At 33.9% G+C, this 20,892-nt stretch overlaps 1 protein-coding gene and 2 pseudogenes across 3 annotated transcripts; 2 read left to right on the top strand and 1 right to left on the bottom strand.

Annotated features, from left to right (window-relative positions):
- The first annotated feature begins 3,215 nt into the window (after positions 1 to 3,215).
- LOC143627149 (uncharacterized) lies at positions 3,216 to 7,168 on the top strand. The gene is made up of 10 exons (XM_077097043.1): positions 3,216 to 3,374; positions 5,540 to 5,599; positions 5,704 to 5,743; positions 5,807 to 5,985; positions 6,066 to 6,104; positions 6,186 to 6,272; positions 6,365 to 6,425; positions 6,508 to 6,632; positions 6,729 to 6,820; positions 6,983 to 7,168. Exons 1-10 carry the CDS (start codon positions 3,327 to 3,329, stop codon positions 7,095 to 7,097), a joined length of 846 nt encoding a protein of 281 aa, XP_076953158.1. The 5' UTR covers positions 3,216 to 3,326; the 3' UTR covers positions 7,098 to 7,168.
- Positions 7,169 to 9,096: 1,928 nt separating this feature from the next.
- Positions 9,097 to 14,754, top strand: LOC143627154 (E3 ubiquitin ligase PARAQUAT TOLERANCE 3-like; annotated as a pseudogene). Its single transcript, XR_013152545.1, has 14 exons — positions 9,097 to 10,401; positions 10,905 to 11,016; positions 11,253 to 11,334; positions 11,445 to 11,611; positions 11,696 to 11,772; positions 11,872 to 11,940; positions 12,029 to 12,185; positions 12,287 to 12,435; positions 12,519 to 12,682; positions 12,765 to 13,163; positions 13,236 to 13,495; positions 13,583 to 13,710; positions 13,795 to 13,876; positions 13,990 to 14,754. The product of XR_013152545.1 is annotated as an E3 ubiquitin ligase PARAQUAT TOLERANCE 3-like (transcript).
- Positions 14,755 to 18,242: 3,488 nt separating this feature from the next.
- Positions 18,243 to 19,844, bottom strand: LOC143627152 (putative aquaporin TIP-type RB7-5A; annotated as a pseudogene). Its single transcript, XR_013152543.1, has 3 exons — positions 19,702 to 19,844; positions 18,778 to 19,028; positions 18,243 to 18,652 (listed from the first exon to the last, which is right to left on the bottom strand). The product of XR_013152543.1 is annotated as a putative aquaporin TIP-type RB7-5A (transcript).
- Positions 19,845 to 20,892: the final 1,048 nt, after the last annotated feature.

Here is a 20,892-nt window from a genome sequence, read left to right as displayed (position 1 = left end):
CCAAACTTTGTGTCCGTTTAATTAAACAAAAGGACATGACGTTTCGTTCATATATTTATGTTCATGAATGTTCGTTTATGATGTTTTGTTTAAGACCGTGTGTTTATGTCCGTTTAACCCATTTAACTATGTAATTTTTAAAAATAATTAAACATGTATCAGACTTCAATTGGTGTTCGTTTATGATTGTTTATTCATGTCCGTTTATGTTCATGAACTGTTCGTTTAGATTCTTAACGCGCGAACACAGACAATATTATTTTCTTAACGACGAACACGAACAAAAAAGTTAATTTAACGAGCATGAACATGCCCTCATTAATTTCCGTTCGTGTCATTTACAGGCCCTTAATATGAGCTACTCCACATATTAAGAAACAATTTAATGAACTCCGATCTCAAATTCTTCCCCTAAACACCGGAAAATTCTAGACCTAAAGGTGTGTAAAATAACTTTATTAATTCAATATAAATATCATTACCAAATAATCCAGTTCTATTAGGTTTCAAATCTGAGAGTGATAATAATTATAATGTGGAAAGTTAACGTACAAACTAATAAAGGTGTGTTAACTGTGTGAATCAGGTAGTATAGTTATATATACAAGTAACTATTTGTGATTACACTACACTATAATACACTATGTTGTATATATAATTACACTATGATGCTGTAATTACACCGCACTATAATTACGCTATGTTTTATATATTATTAATATTGTTATTAAATAATCCAGCTCTTATAGGTTTCAAATCTGATAATAATAATAATAATAATAATAATAATAATAATAATAATAATAATAATATGTTATAGCCAGTGAATTCTATAATGTAACTGACATGTCATCATAGATCTAGCTTTTATCTAGATTCATATGGAACATGTCTTACTGTTTTGCATCAATTGAGATGTGAATTCATTACAACAAGATATTAAGAGTGCACTAGTTATGAAATCACATAATACGCTACAGATAAACTAATCATATTGTTTGAATCAAATGCGTACAGTAAAATTGAGATGGAGATCATCAAACCTCAGTTAAAGTGGAGTCTGAAATCGGTCTGTTAAATTAAACACGGAGTGGATTAACGGTTTGTTCGTCGGCATGTTTTATAATGTTTTCACTTTTCAACACCCTGCTCTCAATCAATCCAGCTCACAAAGTCACAGTATAAATTAAGGAATATGGGGAATTTTAACTTATTATTTATTTACTTTGGGAGACAATGACGCGTGAGTAACGGTTAAAGTTTGGAATATTTATGGTTTTAGGTTTGAGATCCGACTTAATGAAATTATCTCACATTAGTGGGATTGGTGTTTCTTGGTTAGTCAAGCGTCAAAGTCGATATGGACGGTTATATTTCGTTTTAGAATGATTCACTCGGATATTGAATGTAGTTTCAGGCGTTATTACAAAAAGCTATATAATTGTACATAACATCTCTTGATCTCTCGTAATATTGTGGAGTATATAATGTTATGTATCAACTTATATATATGGTGTAAACATAATAATGATGACTTAATAACACTTATAAGTTCATTGTTGTAGAGCTCTCTGTGTGTTAGTCGGTTGTGATAGAGGTAGGGGTGTTCATCGGGTCAATTCGATTGGGTCGGGTTAGTCAGGTTTTTCATAGAAAATATCTAACCCGCAACCCGGCCATATTAAGGTTCGGGTTAGTCGGGTTCAGGTTATTCTGGTTTCGGGTTAATCGGATTAACCATGTTACTTTATAATTTTAAGTTGTTTTTTTTGTGTTTTTAACTTATAGGTTGCAAAATTTCTCATTCCACTAAATTTTTAAATTCTTTTACAAGTAATTATCTTATAATTACATATATAGGCCTATAACGAATCGAACCGACATGAATAAAGGCATGCCCGTGTTCGTTCATTTTACTTCTAATAAACACGAACACTTGATCGAACATATATTTGTGTTCACGTTCGTTATTTAAAAACTAAACATGTTCTTGTTCCTTTATTAAAATCTATACGAATAGTTCACGAACATATTTAAACAAGAGATAGACGAACATGAAGGAACATATGTGTACATGCATTAACAAACATAAACATAAATGAACACATTTAAATAACACACAAACAAACAAATATAAAACATATTAGAGTGTTATAATTTCTAAATGCAAATAATATTTAATATTTTTTTTTAATATGTAAACAAACATGAATGAACATAAGTGAATGTTATAAACGAACGTTTACGAACATAAATGAACGATTGAAACATGTGTTCATGTTCGTTCGTTTAATTAAATTAGCACAACCAAAATGAACTTTTTTCCGCCAAACGGTTCATGAACAAGCAAAATAATTAATTCATCTATAAAGCTTACAATATTGTTTTTATAATGCTTATTTCACTTTTTCATCATTGTATTTAAAGTGAAGTATCACCATTAATCGGGTTAACCCGAAACCCAATTTTTTTCCAAAAATAAACCCGATCCAAACCCTATTAACAACTCGGGTTAACCCGAATAACCCGATTAATAATTTTTGACCCTATTTAACCCGGCCCAAATTAGCTTATTCGGGTTCGGGTCGGGTTAGTCGGGTTCGGGTATTTTGAACACCCCTATATAGAGGGACTAACGATAAATCGGGATCGATATAGATTAATCAAATTGACATTTATATTATTTGAATGATTTTAACCAATTAGCAATTAATCAACAACTAATCGTTGGGATACCAACTATCAATTCATCAGGGATAAATCAGTGACTACATGTGATTTTTACAACCATGAACGTATGTTTTTCTTCTCTCTTTTTTTCCGTTAAGAAAAATCAAATAAAAATAAACCCAACCGAAGTTGCAGACATGGCTGGCAAACTGGGCACATGTTTAGATACGATAAGACCTATTTAGCATAAAAAAAAAAAAAACTAAAGCGATCGTTTAAAAAGTAACTAAAACTAAGATGCTAGAATACATCATTTCTCCTTCTTGGTACATACAATGTATAACTGTCTCACTCAAACCATCAAAGCGGTCGTTTTCATTTTTGGAACGTGTGTTAGTCGCATTGTCTCTAACACGTTAAACACGAACCGTCAGCCATAGTTGCATTAGTCTCCAAGTTAGTTAGAACCTCTTTAGAATGTAAAATGACAGTAATACCCTTCAACCATCATCCTAAGTTAGTATTTTCAGAGTTTCAGAAATGTATCAAATCTATAATAATAATAATAATAATAATCAATCGTTTGATCCTACAGTCAACAACAATCTGAGATCGATCTAGGGTTTTTGATTTCAGTGGTATTTATTTATTTGATCATGGCAGCTCCGTTCTTTTCAACGCCGTTTCAGCCGTTTGTGTATCAGGTATTAATTTCAGCTCCAACGCTTTGTTTTGATTTTGCATATGGTTCGATTAGCGTTGTTGATTTGTTGCGAGCTTATTATTTAGCATATATGTGTATTTACGCATCTGAATTGTATGTAAACCTGATTTTAATTCGAATTCACTACTAAATCGCCGTGATTTTTAGGTCATTAGTTGAATAATTGTACTTGATTTGTTATGAGACTGAAGCCTGATAGCCCTAGGTTTTCACTCTTCAGGTCATGAGTCATGAAGTGTGAAATGTTTGCCTGGTTTAGCTGTATAAGTTAGTGAACTTGAATTCTCAGTTAGTTAGCTAAAGCTGAGTTATAGAAAGAAAATTAAGGAAATTGAGCGGGAAGCTAGGTCGAAGTGTTGTTAGTCGATACACAGTGGAAACACAAACACCTATGCAGTTGATATATATCGGTTATCGGTCCTTTGGTAAAATATCGGTACGATAATATCGGTGATATTGACCGATGTTGGACCAATATTTGACCGATATTCCGAATATCAGTGTTTTAAGTCTTAATTATCAATTTTTAGTGTTCAATGTTAGTGATATATATTAATCAGTTTCTACTTGCTACGATTGCTAGTGTTTTGCAATTTGCAAAAGGTTTGTTTGTTAATGGTAGGAGAGTATACTGAATTATCAGTGTCAAATTGCTATATATATATATATATATATATATATAGCAATTTTACATGATATTAAAATTACCGATAACTCACCGGTATCCAGTATCTCACCGCAATAACCGATATCTCATATATCGGTCCTTGACCGATATCCCGTATCCGATATTTTTCTGCACTAACAGATTAGACAAACACAGACGCACAAAGGAAAGCAGAAAATAAACGGCACAAGAAGTTATGTGGTTCGGTCAAGGTGACCTACGTCCACAGCTGAAATTAGGGTTTATTCATTGAACCAAAACCACAATTAAACAATTTAAACCCAAAAAACTTTACCAATCCTAACATTAAGTGCTATACAATGTATGATGTTGGTTTCATCTTAGACCTGTTCGTCAATTGATCATCAGCAGGTGATATTTTCAAATGACATAGTGCTAAATAATATCTTAAGGAGTGGTAGCTTTGAGATTTTGTGTATTAATAATGCTAAGTAGTCTTTTAAGGAGGCAATATCAGTACCTTGTATTATCAAAAGCTGAGCTGTACTAAATTAGTTTACTACTTTGGAGTTGGAATGTGGTCTGCGAGCGACGTGTAAGTTTCTTATGTAAACAAGTTTGAATAAATCTTACTTTTATAGTCACGTAAGTAAGGATATTTCAGTTCATTTCAGTTATTCTCTTTTCTTTTTCTTATTTGATTTTGAATTATGAAAAGAGTTTCTATGTTGCGAGTTAGTAGTTACTGTAACTGTGTTTCCTTGAAGTGAAAGGAAGAAGAAAAACTTTTTCTTTATGTTGTTTCGTGTAACTGTCTTTCCTTAAAGACAGTTCAATCTTGCCTTCAGAATAATGATATAATTTCTATTTTCTATGGTATGTGGAAGAATTCAATGATGCTATAACTTAGTATGGTAATGATGCATTAGCAAAATGAATATCGTTCTTAAATACTTAACTGTTGGCTTCATTGATTTGCCGTTTATATGATTGGCTGTTAGAATATTTATCATTTTCCGGCATACTAGTTGAGAAAAGGTTATTTTTTCACAGCCATGGAAGCAGGAGTCTAAAAAGGGATTGAAACAATGTATTTCCCGTAAATTTTCAGTTTTGCCATTTTAAGAAAGAGTTTAAGCATTATGTAACTTATGTTAGCTAGTGGTATCCAAATGTAGGGTTGCAAGTCTCAATTAAGAATATGCAAAGGATATAACATTTCTTCATGTTATTTCCTATAACCGATACATTGATGTCGTCAAGGAGACTTTTACCCGTAAAGTAAGAGTTGTAAACCATTGGTCAAATATTGAAATGAAACTAAAAAAGATGGGTATATATATTATGTTGTGCATATGCTGTATTAGAATATTGATGTAGGGCGACTACTTCTAGTTTTTGCTTGTATACATGTTGTACTAGAATACAGTTTTAACATTTGAAACTTCTAGCAAGTAACAACTATATATTATTTTCTTCCTGTTAATAACTTGACTAATGGCGTTAACTTTAAATAGAGTCAGCAAGAAGATGTAACGCCTTTCCAGATTTTTGGTGGTGAGGCTCAGATTGTTCAGGTATTTTTTTGTGCAATTATATCTTTCAAAAGAACTTTTATTTTTACCAAAACAACCCCCTTCCCGAGTCATAACAACCGTTAGATTTATATTGTCCATGCCAGATAATGCTGAAGCCAGAAGAGAAAGTCAGTGCAAGGCCAGGTAAATCAATGAATTCTAATATTATCAGACCACAAACTCTAAAATTGTGTGAATTCTTTGCAGGTTGCATGTGCTACATGTCGGGTTCCACCCAAATGGAAAATGTTTATGCCCCAGAAAATGAGGCGGGAATGTGGCAGTGGCTTTTTGGCAAGACTGTAACCGGCACACTTTTTCTAAATACCGGTTCTACTGATGGATTTGTTGGCATTGCTGCGCCGTCTCTAGCAAGGATTCTCCCGGTTTATATTGTTCTTTATTTCTTTTGTTTGTTGATCAAGTCGGCATGTCATATACTTAAGTTTTACTTTAAATGCTGCAGATTGACTTGGCCAAGTTTGGTGGTGAAATTTTGTGTCAGGTATTCAATTCATCACTTGTTTTTCCTTTACTTTTATCATATTTTATTTCTCTATTTGACTTTTTTGATATTGTATTGTAGCCAGATGCATTCCTTTGCTCCATGGGTGATGTGAAGGTCAGCAATACTTTTGACCAGCGGGCCCGTAATGTCATACCTGGGGTAGAGGTGAGATTTTGATTCTGTTCCCGAGTGAATGTTTTCTTGCCTGACAAGTAATGAAAATGATAATCCGAATGACGTTCTTATCCCGTTTGTAGGGTTTCTTGAGACAAAAGCTATCTGGCCAAGGCTTGGCATTCATAATCGGGGGTGGATCCGGTATACTATTTATAACTTACTGTTTTGGTCTTTTTGAAATATTTCTTAATTTGACCTTTTTAATTTTTTTATTTTTCTTTAGTGGTGCAGAAAAATCTTGAGGTGGGTGAGACACTTTCGGTTGACATGTCTAGCATTATTGCCGTGCCATCTACAGTTAATGTGCAAGTAAAATATAACGGTCCGATGAGAAGAGTGGTCTTTGGGGTAACATTCTTATTATTTGGGGTCATGATAAATTACCTTTACTTGTATTGCTTTCTAAAATTGTTATTTAATACTGCCATACTGGTCTTTATATAGGGGGAGAATCTAGTAACCGCAGTGTTAACAGGACCCGGCATCGTCTTTATTCAGAGTATGCCATTCCCTCGGTTTTCTCAGCGCGTTGCTAGGTAACTTCTATATTCTATCAGATGCAAAATTATAATTTAAATAAAAGAAATTAGCTTATTATTGTAGTGAGTGTCAGTAATCATGTTTAACACTTGATAAAAGTAGCGGAGTTTTTTCTGACCTTTAAAAGTGAACTCAAAACTGAATCTTTCGTTTTACAGGGCGGTGACATCACCTAACATGAGAGATAACCCAAAGTTGTTCATGCAGATAGCCATATTCTTCTTTCTCGCTTACGTTGTGGTTGTTTCGTCTTTAATCTTGACAGACATATGATTCTTTTAGTTTTCTATCTCTTGTTAAGTTCAAGTTTTACAACCCGACCAGGGCCTAGGCAACTGAGCTGGAGAAAAACCGGGTTAAGGTAAAAAAAAACTTAGTTTTAAAACAGGTTCGGTTCTTTGCTTCTCGAACCAGTGAACAAAGACTCGTTTAACAAAGCTGACCCGAGACATTGTACAATTTATCAGATTTCCAGCTACTTTTTATTTGTTTGTTTGATACTAAGCTTATGTGAATGCAATCTTTTCTAGTCATTGTATGTAGAAGAGTTTCATGCCATGAACACATAATTGAAGATATATTCATCTATAAATACTCGTATAATAATTAAAGTTGTGATTTATAAATTGCACACAATACGATTAAGAACAAATCAAGATTTAATCATAATACAGAGAGGAACCCAAGTATCAATTGATGAATGGAATTATGAGAAACTGAAAAAGTGCAGTTCTAGATGGTGAAATTCGACCTTTATTTGCTTATGTTATCATATAATTCAATTTTGATGCCTTAAGTCCTTAACCATGGCTCAACACTGTATGTAATAATGTAAAGATCTTGTTGTTCGTTTGCATTCTGTCATAATAAAATATTGTAAGAGAACGTATCGAAATCATCACGAGTTAATAGAAATTTCGGATAACAATTAGAATTGCTTGGCATGATAACCCATTTTTAAATAGCAAATAGTAGAATGTTTGCAACAAATGTTGATTTTTGCTAAACGCATTCCATAAAGATAATAAGTTTATTTTCTTAAGTTAACATGGCTGATAGTTAATGCTTTGGATTTTTATGGCTTTAATGCTTTGGATCTTCATGGCTTCAGGTTAGAAATCTGACTCAAAGAGTTTTGTCACAAAGATGGGTGTTCTTGATGGTGCTAGCGTCAAATTTATTATCAACGCTTGGCATTCTGTATCAGGATGACTAACTTGGGTATTGGGGTAATTTCAAACAATGTTTTAAAATCGGTTTTTTACTCACATTGGGTTGGACTAAAAAATGGTATAACCGGTTGAACATGGTTGTACCTGAAGGTTCAACCGGGTTGAATAGTTTTATCTTTTAAATTTCATATAAATGCATTTTCAACTAAAAAATAACCCAAACATACAAGATTTCATAATAAAAAATAATCCAAAATATAATCCATAATTAAAAATATAATATAAAAACACTTGGTTTTCAAACAAAGGTTTTATCTTTAGGATAACATAATTAGAATTGCAATAGGTTTGTGACATTGTTTACTAGTTTACCTGTTTTAATTTTATTTACTAGGTTAAATGTCATTTTAAAAAACATGGGCTGCAAAACGTTTCAAAAATCTATCGGGCATAAAACCGGTTTGTCGGTTTAAACCGATATTTTTAAATAAAACCGGCGGTATGATGCTCTAGCAAACCGTTCAAAAATACATGGCTCTAAATACCAGTTGCTTGTTTGAAATCCGGTATAACCGGTTAAATCGGCAGTACGAATTGGTTTTTAAAATACTTGTTTCAAACGTTGTTAAAGAAATTTAATTTAAAATAAATTTTATAACAATAAAACAAAATAAAATACACGAGTACACCATAAATAGGGGTTAGAGATGAGATTTACTTGTACCGGTATCGAAAACACCCGTACCAAAAATCAGTTAAACTGGGTACCAAGTATCGTACCGAATTTTATGATAGGGGTACGGGTATAGGCACATGCATGTTAGTATGGTACAAATTTGCTACCACTTTGGTTTCTTTTTTTTTCAAATATTCACTGAACTTGGTATCGATATTGATACGAGTAACAAAATCCAGGTAACGGTACACAACTAATACCAAGTTGGCTAAACTAGTACAAGTACAGTACTGACATTCAATAAACTATAATATCAAAACCATAATACAAAACCAATAAACCCATAATATCAAAAGGGTACCGAGTACCAAAATCCCCATATCCAAACAGGTTCCAAGTACCAAAAGATTCGCTTGAAAATGCTCACTAGGTGAGACGTTCCAATTAAAGTCTACATATTTCAAACATGCACCGAGTACCGAAACACCCGTATTCGTATCCATAAGCGTACCTTAAGTACCGAAAACCGAGAGTACAACAAATACGGTACACGTAAAAGTACATTCTGGAAGAATCTAGGGGACTAAAGTGTAAACATGGTTACTATTAAAGGACCAAAACCTCTTTATTTCCAAAGTCGGCAACTCTCACGCGTAGTGCGTTATCATCATCATCCCGGCGATTTTGCCCTAATTTCTTCCAATCGAAGCTTACAATCCTTCAAATTACCTTCAACCATCCAATCAAATCTCCAATCGGTGACTCGTACAAGGCGATTCACAACGTCAATCGCTAGAAACCGAGTTCAACTTCGTGTTTTGACGAACATCCGTACAGTTTACTCAAAACTCGCGAAAATTGGGCGAAATCAGACGATTTGAAACTAGATCTGACAAATTGGAAGCAGTTCTATTGTGATTACATCGTTACGGCGCTTTTGCCCTAATTTTCATCGAAGCTCGTAATCGTTGAAATTAATTGAAATAATATCAACGAATCTTCAATTGGTGACTTATTGAAGGCGATTTATAACATTAATTGACGAATATTCGCGAATACTGTACGGAAATTGACGATTTGAAACCAGATCTGAGAAATTGGAAGCTGATTTGTTGCTGTGTGTGAAGAATCAAGTTCAGGAGGACGAGTTGAAGAGTCCACGTGGCATCGGAGGTTATGATTTGTGAAATCGTTCAGTTTTTCGTTAATATCGGAAGCTAGGGTTTCTGAGAAGCTGTTTGATTGCTATAATTCGATGAATTGAAGAACCTACGTGGAATCGGAGGTTCTAGCTCGTGATATCCGTTGTATCGGATCGAAAAACCGACGAATTGAAGATTGATTGAAGCTATTTGCAGACGTGCAGTGGAAAAACAGAAAAAAAATAGTTTGATTTTGTACTGTTATTAATATTATTATTGTGTTTAGGAGTTCAATTGAGGCGTTTGATATTTTTGGTTTATATTAACACGCCTAAATTGATACTAGTGGTATTGCATTTTGTGGTTGTTACTGATAAGATTTTTTGGAGGAAAAAGAAAAAAGAATTTTTTGATATTAATTATGGCAGTATATTACAACTTTAAAAGTGCAAAAGATTATGACTCGATTCCGATAGATGGACATTTTATAACCGTTGCCTCTTTGAAAGAAAAAATATATGAATCAAAGCAGTTGGGCAGGGGCACTGATTATGATCTTGTTGTCACCAACGCCCAGACGAATGAAGGTGTGTTTGTTTTAAGTTCCGGGCTTTGTTGATTTTCTGTTCTTGGGTTTCATTGTCCAAACAGTTTTTTGGGAAATTTACAGTGAATTTTAAGTTATGTGGCATCTAAAGGGTTTAATAACAATCATTCTTTGAGTTGACATGATGTTTTTTTTTTAATAAAATTTGTTAATAATGTGCATTTTTTAGTAGCCTACAGGTTTAAGATTATGTGTTGGTTAATTTACACTTAGTTTTAACTGCATTGATTAATATATTGGTTAAGGAGTGGTCAACTTTTGCTAAATGATCTGTAATTTTAATATTTAGTTTGGATTGGATGTACTGGATTCACATTAATCCATGTAAAGGGTGTTAATTTAGGTAGTATTTATAACTTTTTATAAAGTGTGCAGATATGAGCTGTCACTTGGGGTGAAATTTGGTATAATATATTGTAGTGTGAAATGGATCTATAATCTATTTATGGTGTTTCACAAAAGTGTTATTTTTTGCAATTTCAGAATATCTTGATGAAGACATGTTGATACCAAAAAATACTTCTGTTTTAATCCGTCGAATTCCTGGACAGCCTCGAAAGCCTATAGTTGCAGCACCAATTACTGAACCTGCCGAGTATAGTTTCAAAACCTTTTAGTTTAAATTAATTAGTTAATATTTTGGTTACGTGGATTGGATTTGGTTATATCTTATTTGCTGGTGGCTTAGGCTTGACTGCTTGGCTTCAACCACTTCTTTTGGTCATGCGAACCAAACCATGGTTTATCAACCCTGCACATGGTTAATGGTCATGTTATGTGACTCAAGTTTAAGAACATTGGTTGAATTATCGTTTGTGATTTAAACTGCAGGACAAAAACGGTTAATGAGACAGAGAGTGCACAACAGGCAAAAAGTAACTTTTCAGGGGCTGGTTTTTCTGTTACTAACTATGTAAGTTTCGATTAGCTGTAACATTTTAGGAACTTGATCACTTATTCCGATTTTAGACTACACATTTAGCACATGATGATAACCCATCGTTTGTTTTTTGGATTTTGTAGCTTGATGGTTCAGAATATGATGAATTTGGAAATGATTTGTATGAAATTCCGGATGTTGTTCCGGTTATGTCTAACAATCAAGTTCAGGAAGCTCCTGCTCCTAGTAAAGCTGACGAGGATAGCAAGATTCAGGCTTTAATTGACACACCAGCATTGGACTGGCAACAGTGAGATTTCTTTGTGTTTTAGCTTCTTTTATATGATGATTCAATTTTATGAAGTGGGACTAATCATGAGTTGTTGACATGTAGGCAAAATTTTGATGCCTTTGGTGCTGGTAGAGGCTTTGGGCGTGGAATGGCTGGTCGAATGGGGGCTCGTGGTTTCGGTAATATTGTTAAAATTTAAAAGCAATTCAACTTTTTTATTAAGTTTTTGTTATATTCATATTTATTTGGAAACTGATATATATTTCTTAACTTGTCAGGTCGGGGCGGTGGTTTTGAGCGAAAAACACCACCACCGGGCTATGTATGCCACAGATGCAAAACACCAGGTAGATTGATCAGTTATATTGAACGATTTTAAATATTGGATCGTAGCCTTTTATTAATGTCTGAAACGATATAATTCTCATTTCACAGGTCATTTCATTCAGCATTGCCCTACAAACGGTGACCCTAATTTTGACATCAAGAGAGTGAAACCTCCAACTGGCATTCCAAAATCTATGTTAATGGCTACACCAGATGGTTCATATGCATTACCCAGTGGTGCAGTGGCGGTTTTGAAACCAAATGAGTATGTTGTTTGTTTTTGTTTTTGTTTTTTTCTCATGTTTTGTAAACTTTATATGCATAAGCTAATTATGTTATTATATATTATAAATATTATTGTAACAGGGCTGCTTTTGAGAAGGAGATTGAAGGTATGCCTTCTACCCGTACAGTTGGTGATCTCCCGCCAGAGCTTCACTGCCCTTTATGCAAAGAAGTTATGAAAGATGCTGTTTTAACAAGCAAATGTTGTTTCAAAAGTTTTTGTGATAAATGTGAGTTTTTGTCCTTATATTTTCTGTTTTTACACTTATTTCTCTATTTTCTTTAATCATGATGAAGCTTTAATCTTTATTAGGTATACGAGATCACATTATCGATAAATCAGTCTGTGTGTGTGGTGCGACAAACGGCTAGCGGATGATCTTTTACCCAATAAGACACTACGTGATACGATAAATCGAATACTGGAGTCAAATAATAGCAGTGCTGAGAATGGTGGCAGTGCTTATCATGTTCAAGGTATATAGTTATGACCAAAATATTATTTTAATAAATTACAAATAGTTATCAAATATATAATTACTTATTTGTATTCTTTAAGATATGGAATCTGCTAGATGTGCACCACCACCACCACCACCACAACAACCACCTAAGGTTCCATCCCCATCACCATCTGCAACCTCCAAAGGGGAGCAACCGCCACAACAAAACGCGGATGATACAAAGGTACAACCGGGCCCCACTGAAAATAATGTGGCTCCTGTGGTTCAGGCTGTTCAGCAGACAACAGTAAAAGTCAATAAAGCCCCTGATGTTTCTGAAGCTACATACGAGTCTAAAAGTATGATGGAACCAGCAGCGTCACAGGGTAGTGGTCGACCAGTTGATGATGAAGTGCAGCAGAAACAAGTCCCTACTGAAGCAAAAAAGAAGAAAAAGAAGAAAGTTAACAGCATGCTATGAGTGGTAAGAGTTCTGATTATACCTACTAGTAATGGTTTTATAATGATCTATTATACATAAGATTGAATGAGTAACATTATTCTTTTTGCGATTATTATTGCAGCAGCAGAGATGCAGTGGAGGGCCTCACAGGAGTTTGGTGGCCCTATGAACTATATGATGCCTCAAGGTCCTAACCCTTACAATCCTTACTGGAACGGGATGCAGCCCGGTATGGACCCATTTATGGGCCTGTATGGTGGTGGCATGCCGTACATGGGTGGTTACGTGCCTGGGCCAATGGATGTTCCTTTTGGAGGCATGTTTCCCCAAGATCCATTTGGTGTACCAATGAATCCAATGATGCCTCCTTTTATTCCACCTCAAAGATATTTATTTATTTTTGGTCTGATTAAATTATTTTGTTCTTGTGATATAGCTGGAGTATTTAATATTCATAAAATGTGTTGTAACAGGGATCTTGCAGAGTTAGGAATGGGCATGAATGGCGGCGCCCCCCCTATGAGTCGAGACGAGTTTGAAGCCCGGAGAGCCGAGTTGAAGCGGAAGCGGGATTTTGAGAAACTTGGTGGAACCGGAAGGTAATTTCATTTAATTGCATGATATATTAATTCAATTTAATATTAGAAAATAAATTTAGCTTATATTAATTCAATTCGCCGCAGCAGCAGAGAAATGCCAAAAGACAGGGAGTTCAACCGAGAGGCGCGCCACAAGGAGGATGGTCCTCCGATGAAGTCGAAAACTGTATGCAGCTATTTTAATTGTATATAATATATATTATTGAGTATTGACTAATATTTATTGATTTGAACTTTCTATAACTGATAATATGTTTCTGTTTTTTTGTTGATTTTCAGAGACCATTACCCCCACCGAGCAGTGACGGTCACCATCACAAAACCGAGAGACCATTACCGCCTGATCGCCGCCGTTCCCAGGAAGTCGGTCTTGATGTTCCTCCACACCCGTCCTCAAAGAGGAGATCTTCTAGTGATCGTTATGATTATGACGACTATGAAGACCGTCACCACCACCACCACTCATCACACAAGAGTCACCGTCGATCGGAATCGTCATCCACTAGAAGACCGTCCCAAGCACCACCAAGCTCAGATTCCAAACCGATTGCAGCATCAGCTTCTGCAACCGCTGCCGCCAGTGACGGGAAACACAAGCCGAGTGTCTTCTCTCGCATCAGCTTCCCTGAGGAAGAAGCTGCCGCTGCAGCTTCCAAGAAACGTAAGGTCACGTCAAGTTCATCGGAGGCGGCTGCAGGCGGATCTGTGGCAGTGTCCAGGAAGAGCAGCACCAAGACTACCTCTGCCGCCAGTGCAGATTACGAGTCTAGTGATGATGATAGGCATTTCAAGAGGCGGCCTTCGAGATATGAGTCGTCTCCAGTTCGGGACCGTGAGCACTACAGCAAGCACAGATAGCCGAGATCAAGAACATACTTTGAAATGTGTTTGTTTTTACTTTGGATGTATCACCGTAATTTTACTTGATGGACTAAGTAAAATTATGTACTTTTGCTGTATGGGTTTTTGTTAATGTGATTTTCTCTTTGTTTTGATGAAATATGCATTTTGAAGAAATAAAGGTGGTGTTCATATGTTTTTCAAGCTTGTTTATGATTATGTTTTCAATTTTATCCGTAAGTTCTTCAAGCTTGTTTATGATTATGTTTTCAATTTTCTCTTTAAAATTAATATACAAATTTTGAAAAAAAAGGCAATTAAATCAAATAAACAAAAATAAATAGTTTCCCTTGAGTATGTTGACCCACCCTTCCTACTTTATTGTGTTTTTAACTTTACTAGTTTAAGGCCCGTGTATTACACAGGTAATTGATGAAAATTTTGTATTTTAATCATTAAGTGAAATATATTTAACAAAATGATCATATATTTTATAAAATTACAATTAAAATTAAAGTTACAGAAATTACATAATTAAGATTACACAAATATGTTACAAATAAGTAAAACAGTCTTTGTACACTACATTTGTGATTTTATTGGTTGGTATACATTGTTTATCACAAATCAAATCTTTAATCCATGTCTGCTTATAACTCTTGATAAGGTAACATATAGGTATGTTTATAACTCTTGATATAGCCACGTATAATTGCCCGTGTGATAAATAAGATTCTTCATGTACCTACCAACCCTCGATAAATGATAATATATCCACGAAACTAACAAAAAAAATATTCTTACACATAAAATATCATGCATGTTAATCAATTAATATATATAATGTTATTTGAGATCATATGCTCATGTTTATCCCAAAACATGATTATCTAAAAACCATATTACCTGAACTTTGCTGATATAGTCATCCTTATAATTTTTAGAATTTGAAATTGATTGATCATGATAAATTTGGTGTCATTAATATTCAGTGTATGACAAATATATACTTGATTTTATATTTTACAATTAACAATTGTATAATCAAGCAACATACAAACCGGAAATTAAAATATAACAAAATGTTTTTTTTTCCATTTCTATTAATGAAAAATGACAAAGACATACTAACCTTAAAGTCATGCTCGAAGAAAAATGATTATTCTTAGTTAGTAGAATAATAGAATATTTAAAGTTGCATAAAGTGAATGTAGTGATTCTTATTTATGAGAGATGAAAGTATTTGATACGGAATGTTTAAATTTTGAATACCAATCTTCTGCTATTTGTTAATATTATGGGAGTTGTTGGAATATTTAATTAATCGATATATATATATATATATATATATATATATATATATATATATATATATATATTTAAAAAACTTATAGAAAAAAAGTAAAGATTTCGGATTTGTTGGAAGCATGGTAAATGACTTTTAAGCGGATTAACTATTTTTTTGTAAATTAATGTGAAAATATATGTTCTGAAGCATTTTTGAAAATTAAATATTGTTTTTTTACTGCTAAAACTCTTTATACTACAAAAAATAAACCTTTAATGAAACTTTAATTGCGATGAAATGAAACTTGTTAGAATTAACATTAGTTGACAATAATGAACCTTTATTTGCTTTAATTTGCAATTACATGTGACTTTAAAATTATATTCTAACAAACATGTAACGTCAATTTTATTATTTCCTTATTTCACCATTTATGTTAATGAATGAATTGATTAGGATTTACATATAATAAAAACAAACTTGAATTACCAACAGACTCCCCCTTGACCGTTGCTCTCAATTCTAACAAACACAAAAGATTATCTATTACAAACCATGCACCAACAGACTCCCCCTTTTCCGTTGCTCTTCTATGTTCTTCTTCTGGTAGGACTCAATCAACCAGCAGTGTCTGAATCTGTCATGAAACTTTACAAATCTACCAATCACCTGACATGGCTTAAAAGATAAGAACCGTATATTGAAATAAGTGAAAAAAATGTGAGGATGGCTATGAGGATGACAAGTGACAAAAATAGGGGCTTGAAAGTAAGGGCCAAGGGGTACTCAAGAGTAATCAAACATCGAAAAAAATCGAAAACCAAATCGAATCCGTAATCGAAAAAACCGAATCCGAATTAGAATCCAATTTTCGATTTGGTTATAACCAAAAACCAAATTCTGTTTTCGATTTGGTTATAACCAAAAACCAAATTCTGAATTCGATTTACAGATATGTTTTTTTTTATTTTTTAAGTAATTAGTTTGATTTATTCGGTTAACCAAATTAATCGATTAAAAAATATATTATATTGATTGTATTTTATATATGGTCCATTTTTTTAAAGCTTATTTACAATATTTATCCCAATGTCCATGTCCACAATTATAAATATGTTATATACTCATAATCACTAATTAGTCGTCGACTTTCCATGTTTTATTGTGACTTTAACCTTTTGGTTTTATGATGTATATATTGTGTTTGTTTAGTATGGCCATTAAGGCATTAACGATTGTTCGGATTCGGAACACAAACAAAAATTAAAGTCAAGCTAAATTGTTGTTTTGGATGAATTCGATTAATACGGTTCAAATTGATTTGCTCGGTTTTAACCAACCCGGACCGAATTGAATTTGGTTTGATTACTGTTCGATTTTCCCCTTTTCGAGTTTGGTTAGGTTCGATTTAGATTAGGGTTACAAAAATCTCATAACTGAACAAAAATCGAACAAATTGAATAAATCGTTAACCGAAACGTTGAACACCCCCTACTTGAAAGGGGGCTTCAAAAGCTAATGTGGCATGGTTTTAAAGTCCTGCACACCACACCAAGGTGGTAAGGGAAGGGCTTCGACATGTTAGTGGGCGGCAAGGAGTTATTTTCAACACATGGTGGGGCCCAAACGCTAAATGGGTGAGGTTTTCAAGTGGTAAATGGACTTTAAACCACAACACAATATTAAAGGGTTAGACTTTAACATGATGTGACATTTTAACTTGGGCTTTATAGACCTCCGTAGCACCCAACCTTAATACTCTAAACTTAAGCAAACTTAGGTCTCTCAATAGTATAGGTTAGGCGCGATATTGTATGTCTCGTATTTTGTTTCATTGACATGTAACAGTTTATGTTCACGTGGTTTGGTCAAAATAAGTGTTAACGGTTTCAATCCATTTCTTTTTCGAACCACACGAATATTGACCAAAGTAACGGACGACGTTAATCAACTGAACTAATATGAAAAAAAAATGAAACTGTATCCCCAGGCAAGAAAAGATTAGATTGAAGCCCTTATAATTTAACTCAAAATAGTAATGGCATTCATGTTGTCTTGGTTATTCCTTTTGTTTTGTTTGCAAATTGCAATTAGATATATATTGTAAATATATTACTAATAATAACCGATAAGATATTATATTATTTGAAGCCAATAATAACTAATGATAAAAATTATTAAAACATCTACAAGTCGAGTACTTGATTATATGAACACCTCTTCTCATTAAGATTTTAAAGTTGCAAACATGACATTTGTTACAAGGAAGAAAAATGAGAGGAAAAAAAAGAAGAAAAAGTACAAGTTCAATATTATGAGAGTTTGGTGTAAATAATTCACCCACCCTCAAGATTTCAAATGGTCCTCAAACAATGAGGATGTTACACCCTCGACCATCAATGAAATCATGACACACAAACTGAAACAAGAAGGAAGTTCTTAAGCATAGTCTTCAGCGGCTGGAAGTGCTTCGTATGATCCAATGAAAACATAACCATAGATGAGCCCGGCTAGCCCACCACCGATCAATGGACCAACCCAGTAAATCCAGTTTTGAGAGAAATCTCCAGCAACAACAGCAGGGCCAAATGATCGAGCTGGGTTCATTGATCCACCGCTAAAAGGTCCAGCGGCCAAAATGTTGGCTCCAACAATGAACCCAATTGCGATTGGTGCAATGGTTCCGAGTGAGCCCTTTTTAGGATCAGCTGCGGTGGCATAAACTGTGTAGACTAGAGCAAAAGTAATAATGATCTCAAAAACGACTCCTTGAACACCATTCATGCCATCTGCAACTCCGTGTGTTGGGACGGCCTGTCAAATATCAAATATATAAGCACACATCTAAACTCAAGATAAGTTGTTGGTTTATCATACGTATATAAATGCGAAGTGGGTTAAATTTAAACTAGAATAGTCTGCAAGTGTAAAAGACTTACCAAGCCACCGGTAACAAATTGAAGAAGAAAGCATGCAACGATGGAACCAAGACACTGGGCGATCCAGTAAAATAGGCCTGTTATGATGGTAATGTTACCACCAATCGCCAATCCGAAGGTGACAGCTGGATTCAAATGGCCACCAGAGATGTTTGCGGCCATTGATACCCCAACAAACAAAGCAAGAGCATGGGCTATGGCTATTGCGACTAATCCTGCTGGGTCCAGTGCTGCATCTGATGTAAGTTTGCCTGAAAAATTTGTAAAGGTTACTTTGTATTAAATATGTAGTAAAACTTGTTATTGTAAACATACATTCTTAAGTTCTTATTTATGGTATTAGAAGACTGCAAGTGTATTATATTTTTTAGAACAACGATGCGTGCTACATAATTGTATACTATCTAAATACCCGCAAGGTGCTTAGGGTATGAGAGAGAAGGTTAGGGGTTTAAATCCCGTAGTGTACAAATGCTTAGTCGTTTAAAAGAAAAATACCCGCAATGAAATTTGAACTCTCACACTTGGTTGAGTGGAATTACCAACGCCATTGGACAAAAGTTCTCATGACAAGTATATTATAACTGGTATAATCTATAATATGGAACCAATATAAATCATTTTTCACATTTGATAATAAATAAAATTTATTTAGACATGCGTACTCAGTCCACTACATACTAGGTATTAAACCGAGATAATACGCAAATATGTCAAGCTCAATTCAGAACCACCGAGTCTAGTGTCAAACATAGTGGGTATATAATGAAACACTTTATTTAATTTAAATCACTTATAACGGTCTTTTCGGATTTTTAAGCGTGTATTAAATGCTTGTGTATCATAAGCCTTGGGCCATAAGCTTTCGGAATACCTAAAACCCGAAAGAATTAAAATGCATGTTTAAATAAGAAACCAACATACCATAAGCAATAGCTGATCCGACACCAGCAAATACAAAAAGAAGTGTGGCAATAAATTCAGCTAAGTAAGTCTTGAGTGAACCCGCACTCAAAAGAGTCACCAATGCTACCAAAAGCCAACTTCACCATTTTTTGGATTGGAAATAGATCACTAGAAGTGAGAATATGATATGGTTGACTTGCTAAATGTGTGATTTGCAAATGGGTTCATCAAGCTTAATATAGTGCATGATTTCATAATTTTATAATAACTCAATTATTTACTTGTTTAAGTGAGGTGGATATAACATATATTATCATGTGGCCATGAAGGGCCCGATGTATAGAGTTTGTGCTGGCACCGACCATGGGGCCAAGATGGATAGTTTCTGACCGTTGATTGGAGCCGCCCCACCGGCCTTAATTTGTATATATTACATTTTACAACTCAATTATAAATCACAATTACAAAAGTGCAAAATAATGCCATTAAAAAAATTTCAAGTCCTTATCATAACATCATGGTTCTAGTGATTTTGGTCCACAAATTTTGTTTATTTGTTTTTATTGAGAGCCGAAAGTTGGAGTGAAAATGCAAAACTATGAAATGAGAAACTTTTATAATATAAGAGTTTAATATATAGTTTAAAGATGTGGTAATTAGTACGTTTCCATTTAGTATAGCTTAAAAGGGTTTGTATATAAACTTTATATATAGTTAGTTCATTTCATTTTAGTACATCATTAATCATATTAAAGCATAGTTTTATTTTGAATGTTTTTAAATATGTACAATAGTGACTTATCATACATTAAGTACACGACCTAGATTATAAAACACGTGATGGTGGTTTCGTAAATAATCCAAAACTAGTTTTTTGATCAAATTAATCGATTACAATTCAAGTCTAATCCAATCTCAAAACTCCGCACTCTATCTCATCCAATTTTTGAAACCTTAATCAGAGCTTAAAGTATGAAAACTCAAAAGTCAAAAGCAAAATCAAAATAAAATGTCATTGAACATCAAGAATCTTCAAATTGATAAAAAAAATGATGGTTTAATCAATCAAATTGACGTGTATCATCAATCGATTATAAAATTGTAGTATAATATACTCAGTTGAGCTCTGATTATTGTTCAGAATATTACGTTTAAACGTTCAAAACAAAACTCATGTACATTACACTCAGAACAAAATAAACAATAGGC

The sequence above is a fragment of the Bidens hawaiensis genome, unplaced genomic scaffold (genome assembly GCF_021521415.1).
Source record: "Bidens hawaiensis isolate Kalapana, Puna unplaced genomic scaffold, B.hawaiensis_p1.1 tig00004599_1, whole genome shotgun sequence".
NCBI lineage: Eukaryota > Viridiplantae > Streptophyta > Magnoliopsida > Asterales > Asteraceae > Bidens > Bidens hawaiensis.
This window is presented reverse-complemented; position numbering and strand designations above follow the sequence as displayed.